Source organism: Mus caroli, chromosome 17 (assembly GCF_900094665.2).
Source record: "Mus caroli chromosome 17, CAROLI_EIJ_v1.1, whole genome shotgun sequence".
In the NCBI taxonomy this organism is placed as follows: domain Eukaryota; kingdom Metazoa; phylum Chordata; class Mammalia; order Rodentia; family Muridae; genus Mus; species Mus caroli.
The window spans coordinates 21,223,723-21,249,418 of NC_034586.1; the positions used below are offsets into that span (position 1 = coordinate 21,223,723).

General features: G+C 55.0%; 1 protein-coding gene across 2 annotated transcripts in view; it reads right to left on the reverse strand.

Moving 5' to 3' along the window:
* Cacna1h (calcium voltage-gated channel subunit alpha1 H) overlaps window positions 1–25,696 on the reverse strand; it is a 59,461-nt gene that overhangs the window by 16,572 nt on the left and 17,193 nt on the right. For both annotated transcript variants that reach the window (XM_021149895.2, XM_029471410.1), the window contains exons 3-10: window positions 6,657–6,768; window positions 6,444–6,577; window positions 6,182–6,279; window positions 4,267–4,426; window positions 2,677–2,992; window positions 2,460–2,552; window positions 785–1,574; window positions 56–495 (exon numbers count right to left, since the gene is read on the reverse strand). In XM_021149895.2, coding sequence (XP_021005554.2) covers window positions 56–495; window positions 785–1,574; window positions 2,460–2,552; window positions 2,677–2,992; window positions 4,267–4,426; window positions 6,182–6,279; window positions 6,444–6,577; window positions 6,657–6,768 — 2,143 coding nt within the window. The remainder of the gene's footprint in view (window positions 1–55; window positions 496–784; window positions 1,575–2,459; window positions 2,553–2,676; window positions 2,993–4,266; window positions 4,427–6,181; window positions 6,280–6,443; window positions 6,578–6,656; window positions 6,769–25,696) is intronic.

Sequence of the window (25,696 nt, forward strand, 5' to 3'; positions counted from 1 at the left end):
GGGAAATGCGCGCACGCGCGCACACACACGCACGCACACACACACACACCCCTACCTGCTCATGATACTCAACACCCATGCTCAGAGTGTTGACGAGGATGGCCGCCATGATGCCTCGGTTGAAGTACTTGCTGTCTACAATGCGACGCAGCTTGCTACTAAAGGAAGCCCAGAGGCGGACTAACCCTCCTGGCTGTGAGGCTGTCCGCAGCGGCGGCCGCCACCGCTCGTTGCCATGGCCCGGCGTGCCCCCTTCATGGGGCTGCTGCACAGGATCCCGGCAATCCCCATGCCGTACGTCCTGTGTAAACTCATAGACTCCATGGGCATCCGAGTCCCCACTCTCTGAGCCACTGAACTCAAACTCGGGGTCCTCCAGGGCGCTGGCACAATATGGGCAGCTCTTCAGCTCACAGGTCAGCGTGCCAGCCTGGGGGCTGGGCAGGGGGCAAGGCACACTCAGGCCTGACAGGTGACTAGAGGCTCGGCCTAGTCCTGTGAGGCAAAGACACAGACAACTATAGCTAGGTTACGTGGCCCTGAGCCCAGGGCCCTGAGCCTCTGGTCTCCATTTTCCCTCTTGCACAATCCCAATTTTAGCTTCTCCATATAGAAAGGGGCAGTTTTTCAAAGATAAACAGATACAAAGAAACGGCCTGGCAGTTCCTCTTGGGGTCAGGCTGGAGCAATGGGATGTGGGCCCAGAACACTTAGGACCAAGGACCAGCCTTGCCTGGGTACCCCCTCCCCGCTCACTCTGACATGGTGGGGGCTGGGTCCTCACCTTGTTCCCCAACCACGTGCTGGATCTTCTCATAGGGGCTGGGGCTCCCCAGGCTCAGAGGGCTGTGTGCTGTAGCCCCTGGGGTGCCAGCACCCCGAAGCCCCTTGGGTCGCGAGCTGGTACCACCTTTGCTGTTGACTGCTCCTGAAGGTAGGATGGTGGGGTAGTTCATGGTGCCCAAGCCCGAGGCCAGCTTGAGGCTGGCAGCAGTGGCTATGGTGTGCGCCACACGGGCTCTTTCCTGTGGCCCCTCCACGTGGCAGTCAGCATGGTAGATACTGTGCACAGACTCAGAGTCCGGTGGCCCATGGCCTGGGGATGGTGGCGAGGGTGGCACACAGGCCCTAACCAACCTGGTGTCACCAGCACCTGGCTCTGGGCTAGGCCTGCGTGGGCCACCATGGCTGAAGTGGTAATGGTGGTGATGGTGGTGGTGGTGGTGGTAGACCAGATGGTGCACAGAAGCTGTGCGCCTGCCTGCGCGCCGTGGCCGCCGCCTGGGGCCTTGGCCATGCAGGGTGCTGCTGGGATCTACCTTCTTACGCCAACGGCTCTGCCAGCGGGCATAAAGGCGCAGGCTACGGCGTTTAACCTTTCGGAAGATGTGGCCCACGTACTTGAGGAGCTCCTCATAGCAGCTGCCAGGCTCCGAGAAGCTGGCCAGAGTGCTGTCGTTGGACAGATAGCGGGCCCGCTGTTCACGCATCAGCTGGTTTTCCCTCTGCTTTGTCTCTGAGAACTGTGTGGCTATCACCACCAGGCACAGGTTGATCATGAAGAAGGAGCCCACCTGTGGCAGGGTGTGTGTGATTACACAGCAGCTCCATACCCAGCCTAGCCAGGACCCACTCTGGGGACTGGGGCCTAGCCACAATGCCACAAGCATTAATACTCCAGGAAGTGGCATGCAACAGGTACTTTGCAACTGTGTGATAATGGGATGGGGACCCCGCCTTGGGGTCCTGCATGAGTTCCTGCTCCTTAGGTTTGTCCTCTACTGTGGCCTTCCCAGGCAGCCTCTGTGGCCAGTTCTCCCTGGTATAGGCCATTACTGACTCTCCTCTATGCCCCTGCTGTGTGGGCTGTCTGAGGATGTATGCTACCCCTTCCCTGCTGGGTCCCTGCAGGCAGTTCCTATGCATTCAGGGATCTGGAGCTGTCTGTTGGATGATGAACTAATATTGTCCTATCTGAGGACCACGGGATATTGAGGGGCAAGAGAAAACTAAACCTGAGGCATGGATGTTTTGGGGGGTTGTGTGTGTGGGCGATTGGTAATGGGGAGTCATGGGCCAAAGAGGTGTGGGGTGATGGGTGTGTGAGAGATTCCTGTTCACTACAGGGGGCTATGCTAGAAGATCACACATTTGCTGTGGGTACACTGTGCTAGAGGGCGAGATACAATGTGGGGTGGGAGCCCGACTGCTCACAAGATTTTGGGCCTTTGGCCGAGGGCCTGTATAGGTCTCCTTCCATCCTGTATACTTCCTTCAACCACAGGCTAGGCAGAAAAGCCCCCTGCCTGCCCACCCACCAAAGCACATCCCGCAGCTGCGGCTGAGTTTAGGACTCTGGGTCCAGGATGAACATTGAGGGGGAAGGGGAGGGATATGGCTTCTTCCCCCGCCCCTCATCCGATGCAGGATGCCCACCAGCTGGCCACGCCCACACTCACAATGATGAGGAGGATGAAGTAGATGAAGTTGTAGAACGAGTGGGCATCCATGACGTAGTACATGATGTCCACCCAGCCCTCCAGTGTGATGACCTGGGGAGGCAGGCAGCTGGACATGGACCCACATTCTCCAGCTCCCAAGGACCCCAGTATGGGTGCCTGTCTCAGGGTCCACCATCCCACACTCCAGGCATCCCCAGGCTATCCTAGAGTATACCTGGAAGATGGCGATCCAAGCATAGCCAATGTTGTCAAAGTTGATGGCACCATTGTGAGGGTTGAATTCCCCTGAGCGGCACACATTGTAGTACTGGTTCCAGTTGATGCAGGCATTTCGACCGGCACCCCCATCCTCAGCCTGTGGCTGCCCATAGGCCTCCCAGCCGAGTGTGCACTGCACTCGAAGCTCACGGCGGCTGGGGATGTGCGAGCATTTCTGCATGCCATTGTCGCGGCGTGAGGAACAGATGAACGGGTTCTCCTCGCCCTCCTCTGTCTGGTAGTATGGCCGCAAGAAGGTCAGGTTGTTGTTCCTGGGTTGCAGAAGGCCAGGGCATCACTAGGGGTTCCTGGGCCAAACACCACTCTCTCCATCTACACAACCAGTCTCACTCAAGACTGCTGACCCAAAACCCCACATGCCCATTCCTCAGCCGGGCCCTAGACTTGAGTCCCGCAACATGCACACTGGATAGACAACGTCCCAGCTGGGACTTTATCACTGAGGCAGTAACTGACAAGCCATACCTGAAGCATCTCAGGGCCTCTGGACCACCCACCTTCAGTCCCTTCCCACGGTACCCACAGCATCCTGAGTCCTCCTGAGTGGGGCCTGGCAGCATGGCCAAGCAGGGTGTCTCCAACAGCTCCACACTCCCTGAAATCCCCTCATGGATCCCCCATCTTCCTCTTTCCCAGTCCCTATACTCCTATCCACGAGCGTCTAAGAAGCTCTGAGACCCAAAGACCTAGAGAGCAGAAGACACGTTGGCCTAGCGGCTTAGTGCACAAGTCACTGACTGGAGCTGGAGGGGGCACAGAATTCCCAATTGGGGCCTAGTGGAGAGCAGAGTGCCTCACAGTACCATGCACGGCTGCGTTCCAGGGACACCCTGGCAGGTCAGCCTTGGGTCTTCTAATGCTGCTGAGGAAGGTCCAGGATGAAGGGGCTGGGCACACCCACATCCCCATGAAGCAAATGCCATGTTGGCACAGGGTGCCTACACTTCGGAAGCCCTTGAATCAGACAGATGTAAAGGAGCAAGGCCAGGGGGCAGCAACCACTGGGGATACTGTGCCAGGAACTGGTAGACAGATAAGCACAGCTGCCTCCCTCAAGCAGGACCTCTGAGCCTAACGACACCCAGTATCAAACCCTCACATGCACTCTCAGAGTAAACATTTTTGAGAGGGAGAAGTATCCCCCACCCAGGCCCTCCTACAGCCCACCCCTGAACCACCATGCCCACCTATGTATTCACCTCCACTTGGATCCTGTCTCCAGGGGCTGCACTTGCCCCTATGGCCTGTCCTGAGTAGAACTGTGCACCCCAGGACCTCACCACAAACTAGGACCCAGGTTCATTGTATTCAAGGACAGAGCACCTTGGTGCGGGTGGGGGGCGCTCACATTAGGTAGGGTAGGAGAACAGCCTTAGAGGGAGGGTCCCTTTGAGGGTGGGGCCTACAGAAGGGAAACAGCATCGCCCCTACGGTGAAGCCTGAAGGGCAGGGTCAAGAGAGAGCATTTTGGAGTCACATCTGGCTAGGTGGGCAGAGCCGTACACCAGGGGCGGGGCCTGCACACCTGACGAAGGCGCTGTCCAGGAAGCAGCGGTTCCGCAGCAGGCCAGCCCAGAGCTGGACCCCAACGATGCCGAAGATGAAGAAGACGAAGAAGCAGAGGAGAAGGACGTTCCCAAGCATGGGCAGTGTGTCCAGCAGCAGAGTGACCAGGATTCGCATGCCTGAGGGCGGCAGGGCCGGTGCTCAGCACAGCGGAGCCCTGACAGGCTCCTAGGGTGCCTCCCCCCTCAAGCCCGCCCCACTGCTCATAAATCCCTATCAAGACCATCTGTGTGCAGAGGCCAGGGACAGGTAAGGCCTGATGGACTCCCAGAGGGGAGTCAGTCTGTGGCCCCACACGGCCAAGTCAAACGTGTCCCCGCTCCACCTCACCACGCAGCATCTCCAGGGCCCCAGTGGACCTGTCACAAGGCCAGAGCAGCTTCTGTGGTGACCCTGGCACACTGGGCTCTGGGGTTCTACTGTGGGGATGGGCTTTCTCATTTCCAATGCCAGAGCAGGCCTGCAACAGGGCCCTATCACAGGGAATAGGCATGAACCAGTGCGGGATCTCAAAGCAACTTTGGAGTCCTTCTTCTTGCGTGTATGGATTTGAACAAATCTAGGAAGTGGCCCAAGGGTCCCTGGCCTCATCACTGGTCTGTCCCTTCTCGGACATCAAAAGAACACAGCTCAAAATCTGCACTGGGGGAGCTGAGGCTGTGGGCAGAGCATGGGCCACACAATTAGGACAGAGAGAAGCAGGGTTTTGAGAAATCCAGAGGGGTAGCCATGGAATAGGAACCCTCAGGTTACAGGGAGACCAAGCTCTTAGAGGCACCACTAACATTTCAACCACTGAGGAAATGGTGCAGGCAACAACCAACTAGGTCACATGAGTGGACCCAAGGGAAATGTTCAGACAGCCCTGACGGCGCTAGGGTTGCTGTCTAAGACAGAATTCCAGAGCCACCTGGACATTTAACCCGAACAGCAAACACTTTGGATGGGAGCGGGCTTAGGTTTCATCTCTGCTCCAGCACGCAGGTTACCCAGGTGGAGGAGTCACGGGTTCTGCTGGGTAGGCTGAACACACAGGGTGTGAGGCAGAGCCCTCATAACTAGGCATGTGCCTCCTTCACCTAACACCCATTCATGTCCTTGGAAAACAGATTCCGAACTCCAGTGTTTCAAGGGGATCTTGGCGTTCATAAAGGTCTGGTAATTTGCCCAGTGTCGCACAGCGTTTGAGCCCTATCTGATCTCAAAAGTCAAGGCCAGGCAGGACGATGGAAGGCTGAGTGCGGAGGCTAAAAAGTCAGGTCAGGCAGCTGAAAAGGGGTGTGTGATGCCCAGGTCGATCCAGGAACCATACCCGTTCACGCATGTGCACACGCACCTTGTGCAGCTCCGTGGGAGTCACACCTTCCACCGTCAACCTGAACATCTGAGCTCAGCTACTGAGGAAACACCAAAACTGTCCACGGATGAAGGCAGATGGCCAGCATCTGGACAGGCCACGCCTCAAGCACAGCCACATGACTTCCTGCAAGCTTTCCCTCCATGTGTAGTGGGAGCATGCGGTGTGTTCCTCTCCCTCTCGTTCCAGAAGCTCTGAGCTCCGTTCCCTTGTATGGGAGAGGTGGGCAGTGGGCTGCAGAGTACCCCCCAAAAGCCCAGACTCTTACATGTACCTCCACTTGCCTGAGGCCCTCACTGGACACTGATATAACTGGGAACCTTCTCAGCCCCCAGGCCCACTCCAGGTGCTATGCATACAAGGAGGTTCAGAGAGGCTCCTGGCACTAAGCACTGGGTACCCCGTCACATCCCAAATGGGACTACCCAAGAAAGGCCAAGTCTGCTGTTGTCTGGGTAAATGGCAGGCCCAGCAGGATAAGGGCGGATCTCTTTTTCAGGGCAGTAGAGGCACTTACTGGGGACCCGGTTGATGGCGCGGAGGGGCCGCAGCACACGCACCGTTCGGATGGCAGAGAGGCTCACGTTGTGTCCGTCCAGAGAGTACTCCATCATGCTGGGGAAGCAGGGATGCTCAGGGAGGGAGGAGCCCAGAGGCCTCTGTCTCCTGTCACCGTCACTCACCGCCCCATGGGGGGGCCATCAACATATGCACCCTGTCAAACCTGAGCCTCTCTCAGGTCTCAGCCCCGAGCCTGCTCCTGGGATTCCCAAGCATACCCTGCCATGACAATGAAGAAGTCCAGCCTGTTCCAGGTGTCACCCAGGTAGCATTTCTGGCCAAACAGTCCCAAAGCCACCATCTTGATAACCATCTCCACAGCAAAGAAGGCAAAGATGAAGTCATCAAAGGCCTGGAGGAAAGGGGGTCAGGATGAGGGGCAGGGCACATCTGGTGCCCTCCTGGTCCTCCTCACCGTCCTTGACACCTACCTCCAAGATGCTGCAACGTTCTGAACGGCACTCAACATCCTCACAGGGCCGGAACATGCCCAGGGTCACACAGTTCAGCATGATGACCAGCATGCTAATGTGCTCGAACCACCTGCGGGCTGTGCGTTAAGGGCTGTGCAGCAGACAACCTCACTCTGCGCCTCCTCCCAGGCGTGCTTCCTGGCACACGGGTGCAGTCAGCTGAGTGGGCCCTCTCCCAAGCTTGGGGCAGGGTTCAGCCCCAAGTCTACAGTTCAGGCAACAACACCACAATATGACCACCAGGTGGCGCCACGGCACCATGCCGGCCCCTCTGGCTCTCCAGAGTCTCAAGTTCTCCCTGGAAGGATAGTCACTGCCCCCTGACCCTGCTTCATTCTGAGATGGCCCTGGAAATACTGCAATGAGCCAGCAGTGTCACATAGGGGGCCCAGGTAAGGACATCAAACATCCTGGAGCCTGGTAGCCTAAGTGAGGGTCAAACTCTACAGAGCATGAAGGAAAGTATAACTGGAGGGACATGGGAGCTTAAGAGGATGTGGTAGGGAGAGAGGGAATCTCCTGAAGGTGACCTTGAACAGGTCACACACCTCTGAGTCTGCCACGAGAACAGTAGCACAGAGCCCTGCCCCCTCCCCATAACGAGCCAACCCCTAAACAGCAGCACTGTCAGCTCGGTGCGTGGACACAGGACACAGGCTGGTATTGGTGTGGTCTGTGCCCGCCATCCACGGAGGTACCTGGGAGCAGGGGACGGAGGGGAGGGAGGGCTAGCCCATTTTCTGACACCCATTCTTGCAGTCCTGACTCTTGACCCCTCTTGTCCATGGAGCTGGGCCCCTTAGCCCACCCAGGCGGTGTGCTCGGTGGTGCCAGGCCACCAATGTAATTACACGCTCCTGCTGAGAGCGTCATAATTACACTTAATGGGTTCAGCAGTAACGAGTGCCTCTGCCATAATGGGGCTGCGGAAAACAAAAATCAGCCTCCTGCTAGTGCAGCACTGGCCTGCCTCTGATGGGCAGCACGGCTCCCAGGCTGAGAGAATGGAGACTTCTCAGCCCGTCCTTGTCTACACATCCGGTGGAGAGCCTGTGGCTCCAAGCAACCTCTGCACACCCCACACCGGGCAATTCCCGGCTTTGCCAAGCTCATTCCCAGCGCTCTGTGCTATTCTCCGTGTGGACAGACAAGAGATGACAAGGGCTTGGTGTTTTAGGGGTGGCTTTGTTTTAGGGGTTCCAGTGTGCATCCCCATGAGGCTCAGGGGTAGACTTGAATTTCCAGCGTGAGGGGGTGCTGCTCTGGGTTAGAGGGGAGCAGGCTCAGAGAGGAAGCACAAAGCCATGGGGGACAGAAGCCCTCTTCTCCAATGGCCGGGGGGAGGCCACCAGTAGGGCATACGCTCAGACCAGCCGATCATACATGGTTCCCAGGCCACGCCCTTCCTAGACTGTCTGCCTTACTACCCTGACCACTAAGCTCTGCCTGCCCTATTTCTGGAAGAGGCTATCAGTGGAAATGGGCTTTTTTAGCTTATCCTTTGTACCCCCACCCACTCAGATGCCCAGGACTGTGGCCTGCTTGCTTCTTGACTTCTTTGCCCATCATTTGATTTCTCTCAGGCTTGGGCCACAGACACCTACTTACAGACTCTCCAGTAAAGACTGAGATGGGCCATGCTCTCCTGAAGCTGGCTTGCCTGGACTGTCTCTAGAACCTTTAGTCAAAGTACCCAGGAATCCCAGGCCCCAGCCGTTACCTTCACATACAGCTACCGCCAAGACTGATACCAAGGTTGGAGTGCCCTCCCTGAGTGATTGCTGCTTTGAGACAAGAGGCAGCCAAGGGCTCTGGGTTAGAGGGAAACAGGGCAAACTTGCAGGAGGCCTGGCAGGACCCCTCCCCGTCCAAACTAGTAGGAAAACAGATCAGGTCCAGGGCCCAGGGCTGGTCTCTTCCAGGCAGAGACCCGAGATCTACCTAAATGGGGAGTTTCAGCTTCCTACAAAAGCAAGGACATACCTCACGTGTCATGCTGCCCCCTGGTCATATTCTGTGGGCAGCTAAGGACAGGCAGCACCACTGGTCACAACACGTGGAGCCGGGTGACTTCTAGAGGCTTAATTACAACAGATAGATTTTCTGGGTTTAATTAAAATTCCTGCAGGCTTTCTACAAATTAGAATCAATTTCCATGGGGGTTAGAGGAAACCAAACAGATATGTGGGCAGGAGTTGGTGCTGGTACAGCCCAGGGCCTGAACCCAGCCAAGTGGACTAATCTGATCTCTCCTTGTGGGAGTCTCTCGCTCAGACAGCACAGACCCACCTAGCTCTGAGGCTTAGCAAGCAGCAAAGGTTTGAGAAGCAAGACGAGTGGCTGAACAAGGGGTCCCAGAAGACCCCCTGAATAGCAGAGGGCCCCGTGGCTAGAGATTATCAAACATAACAGCTATCAGCTACCCTTGTTGGGGCCCCACTCCAAACTCCAAGCACCCCACTGTCTGTCTGGCCACCTCTCACTTTGGAGGGGCTCAACAGCCTTCCCACTCTACATCACACCACGGGGTCAGAATTCCAGTCAGTACCCAGCAAAGGGAAGGTCCTGCTGTGGAGATTTCAAAACATTAGGTAAAGAAGTCTTTTCTAGGGTCTCCAGGCTGTCTGCAATGGACATAGCCTTCCCCCCGGGAGACACAAGGTTACCCCATGGCAAGGTACCTTCTCCTTCTTGCCTGTGCAGGAAACCCAAAATGGTACCATGACCAGAGTCCACAGAAGGGTCCCTGGGTCACAGATGGATCGTCTTCAATGCACCACAAACAAAGCCCCTAAATGTAGCCTTCCGTGAACCTGAATGGAGAGGACACTGGAGGGAAGGCAGTGGCGGCGGTCGCTGTCCGTGGTGCTGAAGCAGTTGTCCCACCTGGAGCCTGCTCAGGGTGGGCATCAGGCTGGGCTGGGGAAGGGATGCAAGCCAGGGAGTAGGGTCCCCCATTGGAGCTGAGTGCCTCTTCTTGAAACACATCTTAGGCCTGCCCTTCTTCACTCAAAGGGAACCACGAGGAAGACATACATGCTGAGAAAGGCTGTGCTTTGCCACGATCCCTTGTCCTAGCAGAGGTGAGGAAGCTACAGGACCCTGCTGGTTGGGTGGCCACTGTCATTTCTATAAAGTCACCGAGGCCTGTCAGGGAACAGTCTCTTGTTGCTTGTTTGGTTAACTTAACAAGCTGCTGGCTCCCATGGGTGACAGTCCTAGCTGGGTCTCCAGATGGAATACAATCTCTCACTGGGGAGCTACATGATGCAGGATGGTATGGCCCAATGTGATCCAGCACCCTCAGACCCCAGGATTTATTAACACCCAGCTTGACACAGCCCCCATGTTGGCTTACAGTCCCTGGGATTCTTCTCACCCAACCCTAGTGACTCATCTGGACTAGAGTCAGGGGGCATGATCTGCCCTGAATCTACTATGACTGCCCTTCTTCAGGTCTCAGTTTCTCCATCTGTCACAACACTTGATTTACACAGATCCTTCCGGTACAGCAACAAGCAAGGCCTTAAGTCCCCCTGATATGCTCAGTTCTTGGGCAGGGTTTCTGAATTATTACCCTCCACGTGTCTGTCATGTGTGTGTGTGGGGGGGGACCAGGGAAGGGTGCCACCAGAAAAGCAGGGCAGCGGGAGTTGTGAACTTTAACCCAGTGAGACGGCCAAGGTCCCAGAGCCCCACACTCTCATACCAATTGGTAGTGTGGCCATGCTTAGCTGGGGTGAGGGTCAGGAGTCTTCAAGTATGGCTGCTGCTTGGCCTCCATTGTCAGAGTGGGCCCCAAGCAAGACAAGGATTCCAACACGGCCTCCCTGCTAGGTGGTACATGAGATCAGAGGATTAGCTTTTGAGCTGCTCCAGCCCCGCCTATCAGCCCTCAGAGCAATCTGCACAGCCAGCTAAGCTCCATTAGGCCAGATCCAGAACAGCTTGGTTTGCGTGCGAAAGGCTGGGCAGGAGGGACGGAAGGGTGGAGGGCCACTATAGGAAAAGAGGTCAGACAGACAGCCCCCACACTCCGCCTTGGGGGGGGTCTAGGCTTCTCTCTGCAGTGACCCTTGTTTTACAGTGCCCCCCTTGTCCTTGGGGTCTGGGCTGTCCTCTCTGTCACTCTGCAGTATTGAGGCTCATAGACCACCCTCCTTGCAGCCTCTGCTGCCACCGAGTTCTCAGGGGCACTCAACCTTACTTTTCAATTTGTTCAAGAAAAAAGGGACATGTTTATTCATGGTGAAGGACTGTCCTCAGTAGGTCAGCCCCGCCTGGTGAGGAGATGAGTCTGTCAACGAGTCCTCACATGCTTCGTGGAAGCCGTCTCTCTCTGCTGACAGAATAGCAGCTTCAGGTCCCGCATCAGATAACTGTCCTGGGCAGGTGGCTGCAGCACTCCATACTCAGTGGGCAGTGAGGCAGGTTCTACCCTAGAAGCAGTCGGACTCCCCCAGCATGGTCTTCCTGGCCTGTCTCTCTCTGACAATGAGGTCTGGACGGGCTACTCATCTAGAAGCTATACAACCATGGTGGCCAGGGAGGCCCAAGGGCTTCTGGTCCAAGCGCTAGGGCTCCCCGTGTTGAAAAGAAACCAAAGCAGCAGAGCTTCTAGGTAAGGTGCATGGTTCACCGCACACACGCTATGCAGTCTGTGGCCCTGTCGTTAAAAATGCTGCTGCTGTATGAACTAGGACATGAGGGGAGCGGAGAAGGGGTGAGAGCAAGTCACGAAGTCACACAGCCTCATCTATGGAGAACGTCACAATGAGGCCACGAACCCGTCTCTCTAGGATGCACTCTCTGCATGAACGGAAAGGCAAAGACCAGGGGGCATTGTTCATCCATGGGCACATGGGGAAGGTACAAGGTGGGGCATAGAGGGGTGAGACTCGGCTTTAGCTCCCTTCACATTGTCACATCTTTTGCCTTTTTTAGGCAATGCCTCTGCTTGTGGAAGTTCTGTGACTTGAACTAGGAGTACTGGGCTCCCGAAATCAAAGGCCCAGCAACTTCTGGTTGGCAGATAGCGAGATCTTATCTAGGCCTTTCCAGGGGCCAGGTCATGAATTACCAGGGCAAAGAGATAACAAGAAACAGGGTACAGAGGCACATCTGCCCTGGGCTGCCAGTCCAGTGAACCTGGCACTTCCCACTCTTCCTACTCCTGGGTTGAGTGAGGGGTTACATGCTCCGTGTTTAGTGGCCTCCATGGCCCCTCATCCATCATCTGTGCCCTGGCAGATCTTCTGGTACTAGAGCTCTGGGAGCCTGGAAGGGTCTGGGACAGGTCCCCAGGCAAAGGCCCCTCCCATCAAGGGAGGGGACAGATGTGGGAAGGCCAGGGACGTAACTATGTTCTGTGGAAGTCAGTTTTCCACCAGTTCCTGCCAGCAGCACCCTCTCTGCAGCCAGCAGAGCCTGAGACCAGGCACAGCCCAGGTGGTTGGCTCATATGGTCTGGATGTGATTGTATAGGTCAGTCCCTCCGGCACTGATGGATTAGGTTACCTATGATGCTCACTCTATGGCACTGGGCATGTCTGGGGCAAGGTGTCTGAAGATTTTAGAACTCTCCAAAGGAAGACAGAAACCATCCAGTAAGAGATGACACACTTCACACCGATGTACCTTTACCTGGCTGAGGTCTCCAGCTCTGAGGTCCCACACCCCTAGCCTTTTCCTTCCTTGTTCTCCTTGAGCTGCCCCTCAAGCCCAGAGACTAACCTATAGCACGGCTCACTCCTCAAACTCTCAGTTCCCATCCTCAGCCCCAAATAACTGGACCCCCATAGTGTCATGTCTCACGGTCCATTGTGACCCAGGAACATCCCTCCGAGAGGTCCCAGATCTGTCCTTGCTCCTGCTATGACACCACCCTTCAATCCATCTAAGCTGCCTCTAAAACAAGGCAGCAGCTCAACACGCTGCCGTGGCTTCCTAGTGCCCTGGACACATAATCCAAGCCAGAGCTCTGTGTAGCCCAGCCTGGGGAAGCAATGCTCAACTCCCATCTTGTCCTGGCTGCTCCAGGGATCCAGTCCCCTGCTACTCCCCACGATGACCTCTCTAGCCTATAGGGTGGCCCTCTCAGTGTCCCTGTAAGTTACAATGAATGGAGCCTCAGCGAGTGACTGTTAGGAGCCCCTACTGAGGCACAGGTTCCTTCATGCAAGCTCAGCACAGGTGTCTCTGGTGTCTGTTTAAATCAGAAGGCTCTGGGAAGATGCTCGGAAGGGCAGGTAGGCCACCACTAAGTAGAACATGAGTCCACTGCAGGCAGGGGATAAGGGGTCTCTCCACCCTTATGTGCTCCTTCATGACAGGGTGACCCACACCTTGGATTGGCTCCCTCCAGATGGGCAGGATGGAGCTCTGTGGCTGAGATCAACTGTAACCCTGGAGGGAACCCCAATGCTGGACAAGATATTCTAGCGACTTCACAAGTCAGGGTAGGTGGAGCCTGTTATTCCTTTCCCTGGGGATGCCTGAAATGCAGAGGGGCCCTGCAGACACCTGGGTATGGCCATATCCTCCAGTCTGACATTGCTACCCACGACCTACTGCAAACAAAGCCAGCCACCAGCCCTCTGGGTCTGTATGCCTTCCTTGTTCCCCAGGAAGAGGTGGTGGAAATCCCAAGCCTTTCTCACAGGTCAGTGCCCAGGGAGCTCTCTGTAGGCATTTGTCCTGGTCTCCCGGGAGGTCTCAGGGGCGGAGCACTCACGCTGCAGGATGTGATGATTGAAGGAGGTTTCTCTTTCTTCCCTGAGGCTGTTGCCATGCCAACAGGCTGATAATAAGGTGAGGAGGAACCTGGAGACCCAATTAGGGCAAAGGCAGAGGGGATCCCCAGCCCAGCTCCATTTCCAAAGGTTTCCATCAGCCCTGGCCCAGCTCGGCTACCCATTCCTGCATTGTACCACTGGTCTCAAGATGGGGGGAATGTATGTGAATATCCTTTTCAGGTCTGGGATTTGGAAAAGATAGGGATGACAGGAGAGGTCAGGACAAGGCAGTCAGTCCTGCTGGGGTCATCAGAGTGATCCCATACAAGAAACACAGGCATGGGTGGCAGCTTCCTTTCCCCTGTCCCTCCTTGAGGGACTCAGCGTGTCCTACCTCCACCCCTACCCCTCATTAGACCCCTGTACTTGGGCCAGCTGGTCTGACCCAGAGCTTTCCAGAAGTGGAGACTGTTGAGTGTGTGCACATTTGTTCCAGCTACCACAGGACCAGTTGTACCTCCACCTAGGTCCCTCCTAGGACAGGGGGTATGTGCAGCTGTTATCTAAGGTCACCTGGGTCTCAATCTCTCGGCTCTCCTTCCATCAGTACAGGAGACATCCAGAGCTGAGACAAGTGGTTTGTCACCAGATGCTCAGGGCTCAGTACTGCCACAGGCAGTGGCACCACACGCTAGCTCCACCAGGTTCAGGGTTTGTCCCCCCCACCCCCACCCCCACCCCCAGGTAGGCTGGAGGGAACAGGTGCAGGGTAGTTGATGCAATGCATCACCTCTGTCCAAAGCTCAGGATCTTGGGGCGGGGCGGGGGGGGGGGGTGGAATCTTGGCCATGTCCTCCCCTCACTCCCTCTCTAACCCCCCTGTCCCCCCCCCAATGCCTAGTCAACCTGCTTCCTGCTCTCCATTCCCATTCTTTGAGACCTTTTTCCTTTATCCCCACCCCCATGGCCAGGCCCAGGGAACATGGCCTGGGAGCCCAGGCCTAGGCCTGCGTGACTCACGGCAGGCTGGGCTGAGCTGGGGTAGCGGGGGTGGGGGGTGGGGGGTGGGGAGTGAGGGCAGCGGACCAAACATGGAGCTGTTTGTTCTCCAGCTGCCTGCTCTGCTCAGGGTCACCCAGGGGAAGGGGGGGCAGGCTGTCTGTGGGAGAATACTTCCTCCTGAGGCCAGGGTGTGGGAGCCACTCCCCACTGTAGCCCCTCAAACGGGGAGGCTGGGTCACCAGGAATACTCAGCTCTAGCTGCCAGAACATTCTATTTCATCCTCATCCTCGCCTGAACCCTGTGAGGCACTCTACTTCCCTGTCCCTGATTAACAACTGCGGTGAGCTGGTCCCCACAGCCTAGGCCATGTAAGGCAGCACCACCACCCCCAGCTCATTGCTCTGGCCCTAGATAAAGTGTGTGCCTGGTCAGCCGCAGGGGCAGGCTCTACAGTGGGGCACCCAGAGCCAGGCCTGGATACCAGACGTGTACCCACGTGTAAACTACTATCTGATCCAGTGCAGTGTACATGTCTCAAACACACACAACGGGGGCACTTGGATTGCATTGTAAACACACCCTATGAGGTCTTCAAAGGAGGGCAGGACCCCAGGTCTTCCCAGGCCAAGCCCCCCTATCCGCAGAGACTGACATCGTGGAGCCCCGCTGAATACATGCCAATGGCTCTAATTGTGCAGTTTTTAAAGCCATGCTAATTAGAAAGTGCGCTAATGTCTCTGCTTAGCTCTTAATAAAGAGCTTGATTCGGGATCTTTTCAAGGGATAATTGAGTGGAAAAGTGCCTGATCCCACCCCTCTAGTCCCTGTGCCTGCAGGAAGGCAGGCTATGTGGGCGAGAAACCTCACCCAGACTCTGCCAGCCACTTGGTGGCAGCATGCACACCCCACCCCACCCCCAGAACACCATCGGGGTGCTGCTTGGAAGGGGAGCCTGTTTCTCACATTTTTCAGACTCTCCCGGTTATTCCTCACTGAGGACCAATCATAGTGACAGCCCCTCCCCACCAGCTGCTCCACTCAGGGCTACCAGTTTAATCCTGGGAGGAGGCAAGAGGGCCTGGCTTGACCTCTGCCTGGTGGGATCCCCAAGAGCATCCCGCACAACCTTCTCCAGTAGTCCTGGAAAGGAAGGATGGACGGTAGACAAAAACCGAGCCAGGTGACTACTGGGGAGAAGGACGGCTGGTCCACAGGATGGGCTCTCAGGGACCTCTCTGCTGGAATTCTCTGGGCCAGAAATAACTGCCTGGGCCTCGCTGCACAGCTGCCTGAAGCTCAAATTAGTGACCCAAGGGGATTGGACACTCCTTCCATGGGAACATGGCCTGGTATTCTTCCCCTCCCCCACCCCTCCCCCCACCCCCAGGGTCTGGCTCCTTCCTGCAGAACTGTGGTGAGCCCATCTGGAAGGGGCCCCCATGTGGCTTCTGTTCTCCATGGCTAGGTAGTACTGATAGGGGCTGGCCTGGGAGAGCACAGAGCAGGGCCCATCTGTAGGACCCAGGACTGCCTACTGTAGCCCTGTGGGATCCTATGGTACCTGGGCCTGGAGGCTGGGAAGAAACTCAAGGGAAGGGTCACGGGGTCTCTCTTCAGTATGCAGTTTTGTCCCTTTCTGCCTAGGCTGCCCTATCCAGGATTCGGCCTCCATCCTGTATCTCTGCTGCCTTACCCAGCTCCTCATAGTGCCCATTGAGGATGAAGAAAGTTATACTGGGAGGAGCCACTACCAGTCACATTATTGCCAGCAAGGCCCCCTAAGTCACGCCTCTCTCATGTCCCCACCGTATGCTCAGCACACAGGTTGCCCTCTGTCCTCTCTGAGGGTCAGGAGACTTTGTCCCTCAAGAGATGGAAAGGCTGAATGCTCCAGTGCACAGGTGCTCAACTCCTCCTCTGCAGGCTAGGGGCAGCAGCCTCTCTGGGTGGGCCTCGGCTCCCCAGCCCATGTGGCTGGGTCCCTTCTCTTTTCTACATACTACTAGGGGCACTACCACCTCCACCTTAGTGAGAAAACCCAGCCTACACTTGTGATCTGAGATGTGTGTGTCAACTGCTGCAAACACAAATTTGTACTGACATGGGAGCTGGGATCCCAGGCATACTAGGAAAGGGGACAGACAGGGCGGGCACCTTGTGGCATGATGGCTGGCATCCATGGGAAACCAGGAACCCTGCTGCAGGCTGTGTTCCAACTGGGTCCTTGACCCCCACCCCCAATCCATCTATGCAAAGCCTGGCTATCCCCACCACTGTTGCCTGGCAACCGGGTATTTATTTAAAAGGGAAACCTCACAGCAATGCCTACCACCAGCCTGCTCTCCCAGCCTGGCGCAAACCCCTCTAGTTTTTTGCTCCCACACCCTCAGAGACATTGCTCTACCTGTCCCTGAGCCCCAAGTCCATCCTAACCCTACCATCCACCCCCCTGAAGCCCTAGAAGCACTGGGTGACAGTGGATAACACTTCAGTAACTCTACTTTTCTAGCAGGATGGAGGGCAGCTGTTATGGTCACAGATCCTGCCAGTCTGCCCAGCTCAAAAGCCCTACAATGTGTGGGCACCGATGTATAAGATCCCAGATTTTGGTATGTCCGTGAGGCAGAGCCTCCTGGAGCTGCTAGGCTACTGGGAGCTCTGTATAGAGGGAGGCTATGGCCAGACCAGATGTGGACATCAAAGATGGAGGCCTACCCCCGAGTGGACAGCATCTAGAACTTTCGAGTTCCAGGTACTGGTGGTGAGTTTGGCACCTTCCCTCCTGAGGAACCCTAAGCCTAGTTGGATGCTGGAAGACACTGAATCTATGCCGTTAGAGGCTGTCCAGCCCCTCCCTCCCTCCCTGTCAGGCCCCCTGTTCACACAGAGTTCTGGAATCCCCCTGACTCTTGGAGCCTCCTGTAAAAAAAAAAAAAAAAAAAGAAAAGGCAACTTATTCTCCTGCCTGCATCTGTCTGACAGCTGCCTGACAGTTTCTTCATCTCTGTTGAGACACACACAAAGCTGGGTGAAACCCACCCCCCATTTCTATCATCTCTGGGCACCTCCCCTATGGTCCTTCCGGGAAGCCCTGCCCTGAGCAGACCTCATCTAGGCTGACCCTTACCACAGGTCCCCAAGCCTCACACAGCTTCCTTACATCTACACAGGGCCTGGCCTATACCCCAAAGGTGGCTCAGACTGTGAATGAGCTAACTGGCTTTGGCCTTGTCCCTGTCTTCCCTCCATCAACGGCCATGTTATTAATAGTGGTGACATTTTAAAAAGATGGCCCAGACCCACCCCCCCACCCCGCCCCCGGAAAGTCTGATTTCAAAGTGAAGCCTGCTGGACCTTGGTTTCCCAAGGCTGCTGCTTCATCTCCGAGACCAGGCATCCTGCTACCTGGGCATCAGCCCCAGCATGGCATCTATATACTATGGTCTCAGAGGCTCTGCCCCAAAGGTCAGAACCATAAGTCCTGCTCTTGCCCCTCTGGGAAGCCACTGCCCAGGTGCCAAGTTGGTTGGGTCAGGATGGCCCATACATCTGTTTCATCTGTGACCCCGGGGTGGGTGAAGGACAGGATATGGAGGAGTCCCAGCTCCAGGCATACCCAGGTCCAGTGTGACGCAAAGTGGAATGGGGAGGGAGTGGGACTTGCTGGTGGTGCTGGGAACTTTCACACAACACATGTTTTAGTCTGGAGGCTGGGAACCAAGATCACGGTGCAACAGGGAAGGTTTTGGGCCACAGGCAGCTGACTCCTGTGTTCATAAATGGCAGAGATCTTGTACACAGGTGACTCTGGGGACCCTTACCCTCATAACCATATCTGATCACCACAGATCAGATAACACAACCCACAAAGGCCCCAGTTTCTCATTCTAATATACTCCTGGGATGTTACAGTGGAATTTAAGGGGAAACAGGCACTCAGTCCACGGCTAAGGGTCAGTTAACCTTGGAAGGCCAGTCCCTATCAGGTAGAATAAGAATACGGGCTAGCTCCAGGACATGTGGACATGGGGCACAGATCATGTGAAGACGGTGGTGTGGAGACCCAGGAAGTAGACACCATACACACAGCCTGACATCTTTGGACTTATAACCTCTGTCGTAGCATTTATGTGACAGGCTCTGTAGATATAACCTGTTCTGGTGGGAAAACTGATATTCAGGGTATCTCATCTGCCATGTGGCTGATGGGCCTAGCCGAGCACCCATCAGTGACTGTCACTCTCTGCCCACTGCCCCAGAGACAGCCCTTGTGCTCAGAGCATATGTGTCTGCCACACCCTGCAGGGACAGATCCTTCTAGGCCCAGACCAACTTGCTTAGGCTAAGGAACAGCCAAACTCATGCGCAGGGTAGGACAACATAGAAACAACACAGACAATCACAGCTAGGCCACGGGCTTGCACCCCAAAAGTCACTGGCGGCTACCCGCCAGGCACTAATTACAGCTCCATGTGGCTCGCCTGAGGAATAGTCAGGGCGGCTCCAGCACAAATATTTCAAACCGCATGGTATTTTTGTTTAATGGGATGAAATTCTTTAAGCCCAGAACCCAGCTGAGCCATAATGCCAGCCAATTTACAGAGAAGTGGGAAGCAGTGTGCTGGAGCCTTACGTACAGGGCTCATCCAAAGGACTGGAGAGGAAGCCCAAGAGGCTAAGCTCACCCCACCTCCTAACCCTAGATCTCACCGTGGCCTAGAAATGTTGGAGCCTGGGGCCATAGGGTCAGGTAGAGCCGGTAGAACTCTAGGGGTGGGGCGGATGGTCACACTGGGGGCCTAGTTGGGGGATACGGATCATGGCTGACCTGAGTCTGGTGGCAGCCAGTTATCTCAGCAATGCCACTTCTCTCTCTGCTGAGGTAAACTCTACTCAGCCTCAAAAAGCCCATCTCGGGAAGTCCTTCCTGGGAAAGGACCAAATTCCTCTGTTGCTCTGCCCGTCATTGAGTGGGAAAATCCACCCACCAGGAGTACCTACTGGATGTCAGGGGTGTGCTCCAGGTCCACGAACCCAAGGGCGAGCTCACAGAGGCTGGCCTTGATCAAGCTCGGTGCAGGGGACTGTGAAGGACAAATTCCTGATAGGCAAGCGGATGTCAGATAAAGCTCCAAGTGTAAGTAGTGAGGGGAGGGAGCCTTGAGGCCACTTGTGGACATCACTAATGGCTGCAGCTCTGTGACAGGATCAGTGCAGGGCTCTATGGGCCCAAGCTATCATCCCACATAGAGGCCTTACAGTGCAAACACATAAACAGACCTACTTAGGAATGAGGAGCCTACTGGGTCTCCTCAGAGCACCCCAGAGCTTCCTCCAATAGTGGGATGAGGACATGAGGAAAAGTCTTACAGTCAGTAGGGATTTACATCATGTGAGACCATAGACACACAGTATATAGCCTTAGTTTAAATGGATCACACTTTAGGGGCACCACCCACAAGAGGCATATCTGGACATGTATGCACAGTTGTGCATGCACACACACACACACACACACACACACACACATCCCTCCCTCTTCCCACTTCTCTCTCCACAGAAGGCCCCTAATACAAAGATGGGCCACCCTGCCAAAACTGTGATTGCCCTGTGGCTACCAGGAGCTAGGTGCCTCTCACTGGCTGGCTGGCTGCCTGCCCGCCAGCCTGCTGACCGCAGACCTAGACCCCTGGGAGTCTCCTAGCCAGTGCCATACCAATTTGCTGGGCCTGGCTCCCGTCCAGCTACCCGTGTCTCGATCAATCCCCTAATAACTCGATCCATTATGCTGAAGCAGGATTCTTGGAAACCGGCAGGAAAAGGAAGCTCTGTGAACCGTCTGAGTCATTTAAAAAAAAAAAAAACCCGCTAACAATGGGGCATCTCTCCCCTCCCCAGTACAGCAAGCTGCACTGCCTCCGCATGTTCTATAAGGTGCTGTGTGATGTTTTGGGAGGTGCTACATATCTTTGTTGGGAGAGGTGGGTCAGGACAGCCTCACTCCAAGCATGGTCTTCCTAATGGTGCTAACTAAGCTCATTCCTTCCTCCTCTCAGACCAGCCTCGTGCCAGCTTCCAACCCATCAAGGCTGGCCGGCCCTGGGGCTCTGGCTACCCACAGCTGGGGAATCCTGGTGCTCTCCCCCTCCCTGGGAGCCAGGGAGACACCCCCACACACACCCGCAAATCTGAGGAAGAGCTCAATTTACACTTGGTTGTGGGAGTGTGTTACTCATGGCTCCTCAGCGCCTCACAGTTGGTGTGTGCACCTCAGGGTCCAGCACCTAACAAAGTGGGAGGGAAACTGCCCGGCTTTCTCTATGGTTCTCAGAAACCCAAGGTGACACCATCAGGGCTAAGAACCCAACACACAGAGGCAAGACACATGGCCTGTGTCCTGGTGATGGGAGTGGCTCAGTCTACAAAAGAGACCAGAGGGTTCTCTGTGGTATGGCAGCAGGAATCCTTCCTCCCATGCCTCGATCCTCCACAAGCCCTGGGGTCTCCATCAAGCCAGATGGCCGAGATCTCAAAGATTAACAAGCAATGCCCTTGCTCCTGCTGAATCTCTGTATTGAGAGAAAACAAAAAACAAAACAAACAAAAAACAACAACAACAACAAAAAAACCCTGCCATTTTTCATGAAAGAGTGTGTTAAACACACAAGGTATTTTTTTTTAATGGTGTTTCAAGGTGAACTGGCCAGTCAGGAGTTTTAAATTTCCCAGTTTAAAGTTTATTTTTAAATTGTGCAAGTGTGTGTCTGTGCCTCTGTGTGTGTGTGTGTGTGTGTGTGTGTGTGTGTGTGTGTGTATGTGTGCGCGTGCACGCCCTGAGGACAGAAGTGTCATAACTCCAGGAACTATAGTTACAAGTGAGTTGTGGGCGCTGGGAACCCAATGTGGGACCCCTGCAAGAGCAGTCCACACTCTTAGCTACTGAGCTGTTTCCCCCGCCTCCGAGTTTCCAGGATTCTAAACATCATTAGGATAAAGCACTAGGGCCTTGCTCTAGCTGCGTACGCTGACAGGATCCTGAGACACATGCCCCCCACCCCCAGTAGAGCAGTCACTGTCTCGAGGGCAGGAGATTAGGTGCAACCTCATCAGAGAACAGGGGCTCCCACCTGAGCGCCCCCACTATGCCGGGGTTCCCATTTACTCTAGCTGTCTAGCTGGGCTTTGGAACACCCCACTTGGTACCAGCAAAGACCCTCCCCCCCGCCACTGGCCAGGGTTCCTATGGGCCACTGCATTTATCTATACCTTCAGACCATAAGCTCAGTAACTATACCAGCACCATACCCCAATATCCTAGGGGTCTCCATGATGCTCAAGGAAGGCACCTCCCCTCCTCCAGATACCAACCACTTAGCACAAATCCTGATGTCCCCACTTCCTGTCCCTAGGTCTGGCCTGTGTTATACAAATCACCCCAGGGCAGGACAGGCTGATGACCCTGGCCTCTGCTTAACCTCAGGAACTAAGTTGTTGAGTCCCACAAACATCCTTTGGGCTCTGAGGTGACCCTAAGGAGACATGGAGCACCAGTCAGAGTTACTGGTGAGTTAGGCAAGCTAAGAATTCTAACCAGAAGATGTTCCAAATGGTAATAAGGACACATGTTTCACTATGTTCATTGCAGCCTTATTTATAATAGCCAGAAGCTGGAAAGAACCCAGATGTCCCTCAACAGAGGAATGGATATAGAAATGTGGTACATTTACACAATGGAGTACTACTCAGCTATTAAAAAGAATGGATTTATGAAATTCCTGGACAAATGGATATATCTGGAGGATATCATCCTTAGTGACGTAACCCAATCACAAAAGAAGTCACTAGATATGCACTCACTGATAAGTGGATATTAGCTCAGAAACTTAGAATACCCAAGATACAATTTGCAAAACACAAGAAAATCAAGAAGAAGGAAGACCAATGAGTGAATACTTCATTATTCCTTAGAATAGGGAACAAAATACCCATGAAAGGAGTTACAGAGACAAAGTTTGGAGCTAAGACGAAAGGATGGACTATCTAGAGACTGCCCCACCCAGGAATCCATCCCATAATCAGCCACCAAACCCAGACACTATTGCATATGCCAGCAAGATTTTGCTGAAGGGACCCTGATATAGCTGTCTCTGGTGAGGCTATGCCAGTGCCTGGCAAATACAGAAGTGGATGCTCACAGTCATCTATAGGATGGAACACAGGGCCCCCAATGGAGGAGCTAGAGAAAGTTTCCAAGGAGCTGAAGGGGTCTGCAACCCGATAGGTGGAACAACAATATGAACTAACCAGTACCCCCAGAGCTCGTGTCTCTAGCTGCGTATGTAGCAGTAGATGGCCTAGTCAGCCATCATTGGGAAGAGAGGCCCCTAGGTCTTGCAAACTTTATATGCCCCAGTATAGGGTAACACCAGGACCAAGAAGTGGGAGTGGGTGGGTAGGGGAGCAGGGCAGGGGGAGGGTACAGTGAACTTTCAGGATAGCATTTGAAATGCAAATAAAGAAAATATCTAATTAAAAAAAAAAGAATTCTTCTAAGTAAGGTGTCAGGTTACAAGCTGTCCACCAGAGCAGCCCCTGTGGGATGCCTGCCTGTCTGTCCCTGCAGCAGCAGTAGAAAGCAGGCTCCAAGGAAGACGGCTGCTTTAATAATAAATCGCTTAATTAGGGAATCTCCAGGCTCCCATGAGGAGCCAGCACAGTGTGGAGCACCAGCTTGAGGGATGTTACCTGCTGTTACCACATTTTGGGGGATCCCCACACCAAGGAGCGGATGCCTTAAGACTCAGCACACACTACAGGTACAATCCTGACAGCGGGCTACAGAGTGGCTGCCCAGACCCCAGCACAGGAGCCACCAAGGTGGGAGGAGAGCTGAAAGGATAGCCCAAAGGGGTTATCTCAGATGGGATAGCTATCATAGCCCTCGGTGTGTCTCCAGGCTCTACTTGGTTAAGAAGGCAAGATGGACACGGGAGAACCCAGGACTAGCCCGTGGTCCCTCCAACCACCGAGACAGCCCTGTCCACTCCAGCATGGCCTCAGCCACACCCCTGAGACAGGAGACCTGCCAAGTGGCCAATGTGAAGTTATGCAGGACCTGAGCCAGTTGGGCCAAGGGTGGTTACTAGAAGTCACTTTACCTTTCCCCATCCCAGGCACCTCGAGGCCTCTCATGGTACTGTCCCTAGACCACTGCATAGCATGAGAACTTCCCATGGTGTGGACCGTCCTTACTACCTCCTCTGATAGGCTCCCAGTGTGAATAGAGGGCGAGGTAGCCACGTTTTGAGATATAAAACGGGATGAGATGGGGGAGGGGTTCAGAGAACTTCACCCTTGGCTCTGCCTGTCCCTGCCGGCATAAGAATGAGTTATAACAGGTGGTGTGAGCCAAGATGACCTGCAGCTATGGAGCTGGGGTCAGAGGGCAGAAGACAGTGAAAGGGACCGCTAAGTTAAGCGTGGCAGGTCGCAGGCTCCCTGGGCCCTGGGTCCCTGGAGGCTGGGAGGAGTTAGCCTTGTAGAGAACGGAACTCCAGCACATCCGATTCCCTGCCTCCTCCAAGATTCAGGTTTTTATTTCTAGAAGCTTCCACGTAGTAGTCTCTGTTGAGTGGTGGTTTATGAAGAGGCTTTTGTGGTGCTGTGGACAGGAGCCTGCAACAAGCAATGAGGCTTACTGCTCGCCAGCACCCTGGGGACCCTCCTCTCCCAATGACCCCAGTCTCACCTCACAGAGGCCTCCAAGGGAAAGAAAACATGGAGGATACCAAGAGAGGGGCTCCCAGCCCCGCCTACAGGGGAGGAGCTAAATTAGGTAAAGACTTAGAGCAGGGTGGGATGGGGGAGCCTTTGCTCCTTCTGTGGGTATTCTGGGGGTGGAGACTGAGATGGACACAGGGATTACCCAGCCCCCAGTTCATGCTTCTATTTCCTCAGGGTCAGGGACATCTGAGTCTTGGCTCCTGGACCACCAGGCAGCGTTATGATCCCCAGGCAAGATCCCTCTAGACTCTCTTGTATGTTCTCTGAACAAGTTGTGGCCAGACACACAAGTGCACACAGGAAGAGAGGCAATTGGTCAAGACCCACCCAGCTGGATTGCGCTGTGGGCCCTGCTTTCAAGGGCCCCCTATCCTCTCCCTGTAGCCTCCCATAAGCCTTGGTGGCTGGGCAGGGGTGGGGGGTGAGAGCCCCTCACTCTGTTGACATGGAAACCAGGAAGACAGCCCAGGGGCCTGTCAGACCAGTCCTTGCAGAATGTATTTCCTGATTAAAGCCAAGCAGTCAGCATCAATGCCCAGGCAGTCCTTACAGCTCATAAAGGAGCAAAGGGGGGGACGGAGGGGGAGGGTCAGCGAGGGGCTCCCTCCTGCCTGTTTCCACTTCTGACTCCTTAGGCGACAGCTGGACTATCCAGAACTGCTGCCAGGTTCTGCTCCCTGCCCTGTGGCTCCACCCAGGCAGCCGGACTGGCAGGACAGTCTAGCCACAGCATGACCTCAGATCCCCATCCCAAAGAGGCCTAGAGCATGTGGGGAGGGGGCTGGCTTCACAAAGAGGGCTCTGTGGTGGGACCCGGAAGAGAGCAGTGCTCACTAGCCTGGGGGGTCCCTGCAGGGTTGGTGAGGACACTTGGGGCTGGCAGCAGTGGGGTGAGGGGCCAGGTTCTGCCTAGGTAGCTCCCTGACACCTCAGAGGACCCTACAACCCCCAGACAGCTGGAAACAGAAGGTGGTGAGGAGGGAGGTACTGAGGGGCAGGCAGATAACTCCAGCCCAGCACATAAACAGTCTAAATTAGGAATTAAAATACCCCGAAGCCAATCCCAGCCACCATCATTGGGCAGGGTGTATTTCAAAGGAGTAGGAAAACATCCCGGCTACAAGCACTGAACTTTCTCAGCTCGATGGTGGCCAGAGACATCTGTGTCCACACACACACACACACACACACACACACACACACACACACACACACCTGCGTGGACACAGCCCTACGTGCATATGGACAGCTCACCCTAGGGACAAGAACAGGTCTGAGAGGGAGACAGTCAAAAGCTCCCCCAGGGAGAGACTGGGCAGGACTGTCCCACACTCCTCACACCCACAGCAGTCAGACTATTCTGTGGCCTCCTGCCAGCCCCATCCCCCAACCAGGGCTTAGCCTAGCCCCTGGTTTTCAGGGGAGGAAGCCCCAGGGCTTGTGAACTGGGGTAGGATGTTCCTTTCCAGCTTTGTGAC